Source organism: Chelonia mydas, chromosome 6 (genome assembly GCF_015237465.2).
Source record: "Chelonia mydas isolate rCheMyd1 chromosome 6, rCheMyd1.pri.v2, whole genome shotgun sequence".
NCBI lineage: Eukaryota > Metazoa > Chordata > Testudines > Cheloniidae > Chelonia > Chelonia mydas.
The window spans coordinates 4621236-4633948 of NC_051246.2; the positions used below are offsets into that span (position 1 = coordinate 4621236).

General features: G+C 44.0%; 1 protein-coding gene across 1 annotated transcript; it reads left to right on the top strand.

Annotated features, from left to right (window-relative positions):
* The first annotated feature begins 3154 nt into the window (after window positions 1-3154).
* LOC102944584 (olfactory receptor 5W2-like) lies at window positions 3155-4469 on the top strand. Its single transcript, XM_037901477.1, has one exon. The coding sequence runs from the start codon at window positions 3158-3160 to the stop codon at window positions 4094-4096; it is 939 nt and encodes a 312-aa protein (XP_037757405.1). The 5' UTR covers window positions 3155-3157; the 3' UTR covers window positions 4097-4469.
* The last annotated feature ends 8244 nt before the right edge of the window (window positions 4470-12713 follow it).

Genomic DNA, 12713 nt, shown 5'->3' on the forward strand with positions numbered 1-12713 from the left:
TTAATGCATTCTCTGGGTTAATTAATAAGTAAAAAGTGATTTTATTAAATACAGAAAGTAGGATTTAAGTGGTTCCAAGTAATAACAGACAGAACAAAGTAAATTACCAAACAAAATAAAACACGCAAGTCTAAGCCTAATACAGTAAAAACTAAATGGAGGTAAATCTCACCCTCAGAGATGTTCCAATAAGCCTCTTTTACTGATTAGACTTCCTCCTAGTCTGGGTTGAGCAATCACTCACACTCCTGTATTACTGTCCTTTGTTCAAGTTTCTTTCAGGGATCTCCTTTGGGTGGAGGGGATATCTTTTGTGCGAGCTGAAGACAAAATGGAGGGGTTTCCTCCCGGGCTTTTATAGTCTCTCTCTTGTGGGTGGGAACCCCTTCCCCTCTCCTATGGAGAATCCAGCTCCAAGATGGAGTTTTGGAGTCACATGGGCAAGTCACATGTACATGCATGACTCAGTTTCTTACAGGACAAAGCTACATTCCCAGGAAAATTGGCATCTCTCAAAGTTCATTGTTAGCCTAAGTGTTTCTTGATTGGGCACTTACGGAGAAAAATCTTTTCTCCAGAAGCTGACCAACTGCTTCACTGAGGCTACTTAAAATCAAACAATTACATAGCACGTATTCATAACTTTGAATACAAAAATGTTACATGCACACAAACAGGATGAATCTATCCAGTAGATCATAACCTTTGCAGAGATATCTTACATGGCCTAGCTACCATAAAACATATTCCAGTTTTGTCATATTTACATGCATAAGCATATTTCTATAAAGAATTATGGGGTGCAAGGCCACACTCTGTTTCATGGACTATAAATGATAGGAAATAAATAAAATTAACAAAAGAATCAGAAGGGAGCTGGCCTGCTCAGAGATATTTTGTAGCAGCTTCTGCAGAGATGCTGTAGAGATCTTGAGTGTTAACCACCAGTTTGGGGATATCCTCCTTTTTTCAGCCTGCCCTGATCTTGGCATTTTCAGTGAGGACTGCCCCAGGCACCTCCGGGTCAAAGGAGGCACAGAAACCAGGAGGAGGAGTTATGAGCATGACTCTTAGAGGGGGCATAGTGTTTCCTGGGCACAGACCTGGGGTGACAGACTTTGGATACAGAGATTGCGGGTTGTTTGTTTTTTCTAGTGGTGTTCAGGAAGCAGGACTTTGTGTACATTACTATCTAGATTAACCAGCGCACACATTTCTTTGTTGAAGAGAGACAAGTTTGCCAGCCTCAGTTTGGAACATGTATTAATAAAATGATGCAGTGTAATCTTATAACTTCACATACATTAACAAAAAATGTATTAATATTTGCGATGAGAGCATGACTATTTCTAGTTGACTCATAGATTTATTTATCATCTTAAACTGAGCTCTGTGTGCAGATAATATGCATGCAAGAGGGATAGTTTTGTGAACTGCAGAACTCTGTAGCATGCTGTGGTCTCCTCCTGAGCTCCTCTGTTCATCATGTGGTCTCCATCAAGCAAAATGAGTAAACCTATCTTTTCTACTTTGGGGAGTAACCTCGCAATGGAAGGACGTAAGATAACATGGTGAGTGGCATGCTATAAATAGCGAGATAATCTGGAGTACTCTTACATGTCTTACAGGTTTTACATTCCACCTACTGGGGCCAGGACAATGATGTGATTCTGAAACCAGGAATAACTGAGAAGATATCAGCTACAGCTGGAAACAATTAATACGTTTCACCTGTATCTAACTTTCTGATCCTTTGATTCCAAATTTGTTGCTCAGGGTGGTTGAAAATTTTTCTTGAGAAGTTTTTTTTATAAGAAACTGGATTTTCCATTTAACTATTTTTTCCAAAAAATTATCTTTTCAATGGAAATTATAAGCTTTCCATCAAAACACCAAACTCCTCTCCTCCCTAAACCAGGGCTTTGGAATTCTGGTGATGTTCCAGGGCAGTTCAGCAAGAGGAGAGACCATCATGCATCATGGGGGATGTAGTCCAGCCTGGGAGCCTGGCCCATGGAACAGATTGGTGGTGTGTGGTATCTGAGGAACCCCAGTGGTACTTCCAAGTCAAAGTATTAAGTTTTTAGCTAAAAGATATTGGTCTACACACACACACACACACACACCTCTGTGGATCAGCTCTTCACAGTACACAGCTTGCACTGAAAACAGCAGGATTAAATATACCCCAAACCTCATACTCTGTAACTCTGGTAGAAATTGCATCATTTAATAACACAGTAAGAAAGAGCAGGTCAAATTAATCCCCAGGGCACCAATTACACTGAGGGTAGCTTTGGTTCACTGAATGCATTAATTCGGTGTTGTGTCTCTCTGAGCTCAGGTATTCCCAGTTGCTTCAGGAATCATGTCCCATAGATCACACATCTCAGTATAAAACTTCCTGAATGGTCCAAAGAGGCAGTTTCTGTCGATGAGGAACCACGAACACACCTCTCTCTGTCTTCTCAGCAGGTACGTGCTATTGTCTTGAATTACAGTCACACACACACGCAGACACCATGGGGATCAGCAGCTATTGAATTCCAGACCTCCAGCACGAAAAGACTCAGCCCCAACTCCTACCCCTTCAGCTAAAGGAGCGACCTCCTTGGTTGGAAAAAAGTAGGCAATTACCTAGTCACTGAAGCCAGGGCTTCCCATGATGTCCCTGGGTTTTCATACAGGCTCCAGTAAATGCCAAAAAGCTAAATTAGCACAGTGAGTAAATTTACCCCAAAATGGACATGCCAAGCCACAGAGCTCCCCTTGCCCAAAGAGGGTGGAAAGATTGACACTCCTTCACTCTCATCCCTTCTTTAGCTATGGAATAATCCCTTCAGACTGATTCTCTCCCAGCAGAGTCACAAGTCACAGTTTTCTGTTCGGAGTAGTGAACAGGACTGTTTGTGTGGGGGGCATGATTAACCTGCATGTTATTGTGTTTGCACAGTGTCTGCATTTTATCAAACACCTGGAATGACCAGCTGTGAATATCTGGATCTGTGTACAAAGCCCTTTCCGGAGCGGGTCCTGATCTCCATTGAGAAACTGATTTCCATTTATCTTCACTTACTTCATTACAGAGACGGGACAGGTTTTCCGCACCATCCACCTGACCACATGTATGTAGCAGCCTGATCTCTGTTTATAGGTGATGGAAGAGGGAAATCACTCGGAGGTGACTGAGTTCATTCTCTCAGGACTGACAGATCGTCCGGAGCTTAAGGTCCCCCTGTTTGCAATGTTCCTACTGATTTATGGTATCACCCTGGTGGGGAATGGGGGGATGATCTTGTTAATCACAATTGATCCCCAACTCCACACCCCCATGTACTTTTTCCTCAGGAATTTGTCTTTCTGTGACCTCTGCCTTTCCTTGATAATTTCCCCTAAGATGCTGATGAATTTCTTAGCCGAGAGGAAAAGCATTTCTTACACTGCCTGCTCTGTGCAAATGTATCTCTCTATAATTTTCGCAGATGTTGAGTGCCTCTTGCTGACTGTGATGGCGTATGACCGTTATGTGGCCATCTGTAACCCGCTGCTCTATACGGTCACCATGTCCAGGCAGCTTTGTAACCAACTGGTGGTTGGGGTGTACACTGTGGGGGTGGTGGATTCATTGATAATCACGTGTTGTATATTTCGGCTGTCATTCTGCAGCTCCAACATCATCAATCATTTCTTCTGTGACGTCCTCCCACTGTTGGCGCTCTCCTGTTCTGACACCCGCATCAATGAGATTGTGATGTTTGCTTCAATGTGCTGCATTCAAGTGATAAGCTTTGTGACTGTCCTCCTCTCCTATGTCTATATCATCTCCACCGTCCTGCAGATCCGCTCTGCTGAGGGCCGGCACAAACCCTTCTCCACCTGCACTTTCCACTTGAATTCTGTGGTCCTGTATTTTGGCACCCTCTTCTTCATGTATTTACGTCCCACCTCCAGCTATTCCATGGACACAGACAAAGTGACCTCAGTGTTTTACATGCTATTGATCCCCATGTTGAATCCCCTCATCTACAGCCTGAGGAACACGGAGGTGAAGGATGCCCTGAGGAAAACATTGAATAAACTCCTAACCAATTTTTGAATCTGTTTAGTGGTGGGGAATGGAAATAGCTGAATTCAATTCCCAGCCCATTACAAAGTAATTTCGCAGAACACATGGGAGTATTGTTCTTTATTGTATCATTATTATTATTTTTTTTTTCCTATTCCTAAAAGGTTTGCAGGCCCCAGCTAAGATCATTCGACAAAACATGGGAAGCATGACAGGGACAGCGAGAGAGAATGATTTTATAAGCTGGTGGCTCAGGGCATCCACCTAGAGGGTGAAATGTTCAGCTTCACATCTCAGGACATTGGGTGGCAGTTCCAAAGGGGTTTCTGTGACCCAACCAGTTACACAGAGTTTTAGGAATAAAATTAGGGATAAAATTGCAAAAGTGTGTGTGTGTGTGGGGGGGGGGGCGGATAGCACAAGAACCCATGGACTTCAATTGCAGTAAGGGTGGTTTAGGTTGGACATTAGGAAACAGATCCCAACAGTGAGGGTGCCTGTGCACTGGAATAACTTGCCTCGGAAGTTTGTGGAATCTCCTCTTTGGAGATTTTTAAGAGTAGGTTAGAGAAACACCTGTCAGGGATGTTCTAGATAATACTCAATTCTGCTGTGAGTGCAGGGGACTGGACTAGATGACTTCTCGAGGTCCCTTCCAGTACTATGATTCTATGATCACACAAGGAGCCCTGCACTGTGAGGAGGGGGGACGCCAGCCAGAGCACTGGGCAGGGCAATAGACACACATCTGCCAACAATTGATATTCAGCTCCACTGTAACCACCACCACATGCACACACAGATTGCCTAATGCACACACACAGAGAAGGCGCAGTACACACACACACAATGCCAACTACAACACACACAGACTGCCCACTACACACAACACACACAGTGCCAGCTGCACACCAAACACACACACACAGCCTGACAGTGAGCTCAATCAGAATGCGGAATAATCTCTATGGGGAAGCTGGGACAGCCGGCATATTTCCAACTCTCCTGCACAAAAAGAACCAAAGGGGATTCTGCTGCCCTGGCAGGGAGATAGGACTAGATTTCCAAACCGGTCTTTTCCATCGGCAGCTTTTGTGAGGCCACATTTAGGCTTAAAAAATAGATCAACAGAGCTCTGTCACACAGGGTGGGGAAACATTTCACACCCTGTGCAAGGCAGTTAGCTTGTACTGACCCTCAGTGTCATTCTTCCATTGACCTAGCTATTGCCCCATGGGGACGTGGATTAACTACATCGAAGGAAAAACCCTTCCATCAACGTGGAAAGTATCTACACTATGGTGCTGCTGCACACTATTGCTGAGACAATGTAATGGCCTGAGGATAGACATTTCCTGACTCAATGGGGGAGTTTTCTCCCTTCCCATTAAAGCAATTTTTCTCTCCTTTTCCATCATTCTTCTCCCTCCCTTGTAAAGCTCTTTCCTTCTTTTGATGGGTAAAGATGTTCAGAAATTTTTACTCTCAGCATAATTCCTTCCTTCCCCTCCCATGAATGTCATTTCAATTAAATGCCGAAATGCTCTGAAACTGACTTCTTTGCCCATGACTTGGTGATACCTCTTTGTTTTTCCTCCCTTCACTTACAATGAGTTAAGACAGGTTTCAGAGTAGCAGCCGTGTTAGTCTGTATCCGCAAAAAGAAAAGGAGGACTTGTGGCACCTTAGAGACTAACACATTTATTTGAGCATGAGCTTTCGTGAGCTACAGGTCACTTCATTGGATGCATTCAGTGGAAAATACAGTGGGGAGATTTATATACACAGAGAACATGAAACAATGGTGTTACCATACACACTGTAACAAGAGTGGTCAGGTAAGGTGAGCTATTACCAGCAGGAGAGCGGGGGGAAAAAAGCCTTTTATAGTGATAATCAAGGTGGGCCATTTCCAGCAGTTGACAAGAACATCTGAGGAACAGTGGGGGGCGGGGGGAATAATCATGGGGAAATAGTTTCAATTTGTGTAATGACCCATCCACTCCCAGTCTTTATTCAAGCCTAAGTTAATTGTATCCAGTTTTCAAATTAATTCCAATTCAGCAGTCTCTCATTGGAGTCTGTTTCTGAAGTTTTTTTTGTTGAAGAATTTCCACTTTTAGGTCTGTAATCGAGTGACCAAAGAGATTGAAGTGTTCTCCGAGTGATGCATAGGAGAGGTTTTAGTTGGGGGCTGAAGGGGATGGCTAGTGGCGTTCTGTTATTTTCTTTGTTGGGCCTGTCCTGTAGTAGGTAACTTCTGGGTGCTCTTCTGGCTCTGTCAATCTGTTTCTTCACTTCAGCAGGTGGGTTCTTTCACAATCCATCCTCCAGTCCAATGGTTGCTTCCTTTATCCCTTCAGATGCAGTGAATCAATGAGCAGAGAGACAGAGAGAGAGAGCACGCGTGAGAGAGTGGACAGCTTCTTGGGATGTCTCCACCTTCTTTTTAGAATCCTATTCCCCCTTTGAGAAACATTTCCACCTGGTTACCAGAAGACAAAATGTGTATGTAGAAGGATGTTCCCTGCTGCTTTTTCCTCACCTTTTGGGCTTCCTTTGTTTCCCTTCCTGCTTGGTGACTCTGGTTTGGTTTCCCCAGGAAGAGCCACTGAGTTTGGCTGGGCAGGTCATGGATAGACCTGGGCAGGTCATGAATAGACTTGGTTCCATGTGCCAGTGTGAAAGTGAAAGTCGGTAGACAGTTGTCAGTGTGGGTCACAGGAAGACGCCCAGAGTGCCCTGCGAAGCCATGGGCTCATGACTAGCAAGGAGCCTGTCTGGGTCTAGGAGTGTGTGATTCCATCCCTTCTGTCCTCTGATGGTCTGTTTCCGTAGACTCTTTCCTCCCCTGTCTCTGGTTCCCACCTGAAGGAGGTTTGAAAAGCCACTGTGTGATCTGATCACCTCGCCCGAAGTGACAGAGTATGTGGCACCAGCTGATGCTCTTTGCTGAAGGGGGGCTGTAAGACAGTTGTGGAGGCCCGAAACAAACCTTCCCTGTGTGAGTGGGACAAGTGAAAGATCCATAGGGATTCTGGGAGCCAGGGGGTCCAAAAGTGATTCTCGCACTCGCCAGCTGAGTGAAAGATCCGTAGGGATTCTGGGAGCCAGGGGGTCCAAAAGGGATTCCCACACTCACCAGGTAAAATGCGGGCCCGTGAGTCAAAAAGGATCACCGTCCTCCCAAAAGGCACACACTAGTTCACTTGCAAGTTTCTGGAAAAATTGGAATTGGTATACCAACGATAGGGATCATTTAAAGTTAAAGGGAAAGTTTCGACCTTGACATGGTTGTGCGCCTCAGAAGTGCACTTCTGGCCAATGTCAGTGTGAGGCATATTTCTACTGGTGTGAAGAAACAGAAGGGGGAAATTCTCACTGTCTGCCCAAAGAAAGCCGACTGGAGCAAAAAATAGCACCTGTAAACTAAGTAAAAATAAGAATTTGAATAAAACCCAAATACTCTCACCACCACGTTAAAACTATGTTAAGGACCTTCCAGCTCCAGAACATACAGGGACCCCATAATGGCCGCCCATTGCCGGGGGGAGAAGAGGAAGGCCAAACCAAGTCCCCACCGTCCAGCTCCCCTAGGGACCCAGTGATGGCGCGTGTTCCTATTGCAAGTAAATGGGCCACTGGATACAGGAAATGTCCCTACTGCCCTGATCGATCCAGAAGCGGTAGGGGTGGACAATACTCTTATTCCCTACCCCGTCTCTTCACCTCTGTCCTTTCTATCTGTCCTTTGTTTGACCATCATGCTTTCCTCCTAAGTCCTTGTTCACCTGCGAACCTTTTGGGAAAAGACTTGCTGTGTAAATTAAATTGTATAATCTTCTGTACCCCAAATGGTGTGTATGTGGACGTGCCCGATCCTGCTCACAATGAGGTCCTGGCAGTTTACAGGAGAAGACCGACCCCAGCCCTTCCTCCTTGCAACAGGAACTGTTGGCTAAAGTCTCTCCCTCCTTGTAAGCCTTGTGAGCCGATCATGCCAATCAGGTTGGGTGCACTGCATCTGCCCAACTCGTTAAGATTTGCCTAAACCCAGCAAGACCCCTTCCCGAGGTGCAGCAGCACCCTCTATCAAAAGAGGCCAAGGGAAAATCCAACCTGTTCTTACCTCCTGCATTCAGCAAGGAGTCATTATTCCTATGGTCAGTGAGTGTAGCTCCCCCATTTTACCATGCTGTTAATACTGCTGTACTCCCTACCTTTCCCATTGTCCCTAGCCCTGTAACTATCCTTTCCTACAAAGCACCGGTGCTGAGGGGTTGTTACCGCCTCATATAAGGGAAAGGTTGTATTAAGTCCGGACATAACAATGATTGCAGGCAAAACTGAGGAATTACTCCCCATATTTTCCTGTATTTGTTTTATAGACAAGTTACCAAAACAGATTTAAAATCTTTTTCCATTTTTCTGGCTTTGACTGTCCTGCTGCAGCCACAACTTTCTGTGAAAAAAAGAATATTTTAAGCAATACTGCCAACAGTGTGTAATCTTCCAGCAATATAATGTTGGTAAAGCTGTCAAGGTTAGGCAGGAAGCACATCCCCCTTCCTGGGGACCTTTCATAAATATTCAAATGGATTTTATTTAAATGTCTAAATGTTGCAATTATAAGTATGTTAATTTTAGTTCATGTATTTTCCAACTGGGTTGAGGCCTTTCCCTATAAAAAGGCAGAGGCCAAAACTGTTGTAAAACTTTGTTTAAGGATTTTGTACCACAATTTGGCATACCTGTGAGTAGCAACAGTGACAGTGGACCTAATGTTATTGAACAAATTATAAGAAGTTATGTGTAGCTTTACAGATCCAACACAATCTCCACTGCCCCCACCACTCGCAGTCTGCTGGGACAGTAAAACGTCAAAATGGGATTCTGAAAAATAAACTGGCCAAGATCTGTGCTAAAACAAATTTAAAGTGGCCAAATGCCCTCCCATTACCATTAATGAATATGAGGGCCACTCCCAATCGAAAGACTGGACTTAGCCCTCATGAAATTCTAACAGGGCACCCGATGCGACTACTGGCTGTGCTCCCACTGGCCCTGGCTCAGATGGACAGTCATTTAATGGATGACACAATGCTTAATTATTGTCAGGCACTAACAAAATGTGTTAGGTCTGTTTATATACAGCAGCCCTGCCACTCGCTGAAACCAGGAGTTTCCAGGAGCTATATAGAGGTCCATCAGCAAGGAACTGCCCTGGCCCCGTGCTGAAAGACCCTTATCAAGTCCTGTTAATAATCAACACCTCTGTGAAGTGCCAAGAATTGACTACCTGCCCATGTTTCTCACTGTAATGGCTCTCCGACTCATGATCAGTCTATCTTTCCTTCTGGCGTTGTTGCTCCTTCTGGACAGCAGGAGTGAAGGACAAAGTGAAAAGCCGGTAACATCTCTCTTATCCACTGACAAAACTACTGTGCATTTGGACTTTGCTCAAAGAACCAAACCATTACAGGGTGATGTGCTAGTAACCTCTCCCCTGCATAATGCCAAAGCACGGCTGTTCCAAGAAAGAAGAAGGAACACTCGCTCTGCTGAAACCACCAAAGTCCAGGGATTCCTGACTACAAAAGACATTAAGAATTGGCCCTGTTGGAAAAGACAAACTATTGTTTACTGGCAAGGAGGGAGTTGTGGACACTTTGTTTGGGAATGTGGCACTACTTGGTATTTGGGGTTTCTCCTGGGGGCGGCAAAATGCGCCGTTGGGCAAGTAACCTGGGGATGGACTGTCCTCCCTAATTGGCTCCCAGACAATGGATATCCAAAATGCCTTGCTACCACAACCATTAACCCCACCATCCCTTCCTCCATTAACCTCACCACCACCCCCACAACCTACCCAAATATAGATGATACCCTATATTCAAATGAAACCCAATGGCCAAAACCTTACCTTTGCAATTCAGTGATTTATGGAAATTTTGCTCTGAGAAATTATTTTTTAAGGTTCAGGACCATTCATATGAGCGAATGATTGAGTGGAGAACAGATGGGTTGGTGGAAATAGAAATATATGATATCACTGCAACTGAGCCCCAGAAGTCAGACATTAAAATTAATGGGGCTCATAGCTGGACAAAGATGATGGCCATTCCCAGAGTTTGTAGCATAATAGATAAAAAAAAGGCCCTTACTGTTATTTAATCACCCAACTGGTAAATAATCAAACAAATACCCAAAAAGTTTGTTCTGCTGCTGAAAAAATTACCGGTACTGAAAATGTCCCAGTAACCAACCATTGGCCTGTGCCCTATTGTAATATACCCCATCCTAGGCCATTGATGTGATACCTCTCAGCCTTTTAGGGAAGGTGTTTAGCCAACATATGTGGTCTAATACTTCTCAAGGAAGAGATGTGTCAGTGTGTTGGGACACCGATGGACTGTAATTCATGCTACACTAGGGACTGTAAAATTTACGCCAACCTTATCTACTTTTCAGATTACCTCTATATATCCAAATTGTTCAAAAGGAGCTGCCATTCGGTTGGCACAGCAAAGCACCTGGGTTTCCGCTAGAAAGAAGAGTGCTTTGGCTGGACACCTATGGGATGGTGCAAATTGTGTATCTGCAATCTGGAATATCCATAAAGTTCAGCAACACGAGGAAAAATTGGGACAGTTGGAAAAAGCCACAGACCTTATTACTGGAGCACAGCTAGCCCAGGTTCAGGTCGGTGTTAATGAATTATACGTTATATCCACCCTTAGTTCACTGACCCAAAATCTGTTAACAGAAATGGTACTAGGTATCACCAATGCTGGAAAGGCATTTCAGTGGGATCTGACTTGTTCGGAGGTTCAGAATTTTCTGAATGACCAGCTTAAGGCCATTCAGAAAGATCTTGAACATCAGGCATGGCCTACTGCCCTTACAAATACCTCAGGAGTTCCATGTAATCTGTGACCATGGAGACATACTTGGAGATTTTCTGAACAGAGATGCAAACATTCACAGTGCTCCTTCCAAGCATACGGGCCACTCCGAGGGGTATGGGCTCCCACCTGCTGAATCCTGCCTGGTCCATGGGGAGGATGCATGTGAGACTGGATAATTCACAGAGACATTTGGGAACTTGAACTACCTGATTTGGTATGTCCTAAAAAATTAGGTATGCCCAACCGATTTGTAGTCAGTGCTTCTGGAATAACGCCCGACATTTGGGTAGGGATTGGAAGCCAATGGACACTCTGGCAGTTAGAGCCCCCTCAACTTCAGTGTGTATGTAAACTAAAACCAGGAGAAGTTGTCACTGTTCATGACAACATTTGTTGGGAAGGTATGGGACACGGGACTACCCTGACAGGATGCCTACTTTTCCAAACTAATAATAGTTTTGTGCATCTTGAAACCACCACCTTGAACGATGTACATTTTAATCTCACCACAGCTGCAGGCAATCATATCATTCATTGGCCTGCAGATAAAACTCTGCAATTAGCCCCTTCAGTTCCAGATACCCTTTAACTGGACTGCTTTAGTACCTGACCAATTCCAAAATTTGCTTTCAATCCTACCAGAGGTTCAGAAAATTTCCAAATTACAGGGACAAATTCGCATGCTCCAAAATATATAGCAAGCCGAAAAGAATGCCTTTAATACTGCCTATAGAGTGTCTACTTTGTGTACCCAGACTAATGTATTGTGTTTTGTGGCTAAAGCTATACAACAATCCCAACCACATCATATTATCCCCATGGGAATGCTGTTGCTTTTACCGCTGTTTAGCATAGTGTTATGTTCTTGTTGCTGTAAGAAATGTATTTATCATTGCCTATCCAGCCCGAGACCTGCCAGCCTCGGCGCAAGGAAGCAGGTGGCACTCATGATTGTAAATGAAATGTGTGACACAGTTTGGGCAGAAGAACAGGAGGATGAAAAGGAGAAAATTAACAGGCTCATGGATATAGAAGTATAGGCCCAATTAGTGGTGCCAAAAAGGCACCAAATGGGGGAATGTGAAGGAACATCTAGTAGGCCTAAACTAATAGGCCAAAAACTTTGGTCAAACTAACTGTGCATATGAAGCATAAGAAGAGAGTGAGGAAAATTCCATTAAGGGGCAATTGTAACAGCACAGCTTAAGAAATGTAACCATAACAGCTAAAAGTTAAAAAAAAATGTTAAGCTCAAAGGAAACACCAGTCAATAACAGGAAAAGCTTGTTTTGCTAAACTCCAAGTATGGCAAAGCTACAGTTAAAGCTTGCACTACATGCCAAATAAGGAAAATGCTGTTGAATGAAGTGGTTTAACAAATTGTGGTTTTCAGCAGTATAAGCTTCTGTATTTCTGTTTACGCCAGGGCAGCTCCGGCTGAGTCTCCCTGTATGCGCATGCATGAAGAAAGGAGCCTCAGGTTTGTTCTGGTACAAACACAACACGTGGTTAATTTCCCACCACACTGTTTAGAAAAAAAATTAAGTAGAACACACATTTCTTTGTTTACAACAGAGAGGTTTGCCAACCTTAGTTTGGAAAATGTATTAATAACACGACACAATGTAATCTTATAACTTCATAAACATTATCAAAAATATTAACATTTACGATGACAGCAAGACTAGTTTTAGTTAACTCATAGACGTATTTAGCATCTTACAGCTGAGCTCTGTGTG

Excerpts from the sequence above, each read along its gene's own strand:
- LOC102944584 (XM_037901477.1), top strand. The coding sequence starts at position 3,158 with ATGGAAGAGGGAAATCACTCGGAGGTGACTGAGTTCATTCTCTCAGGA.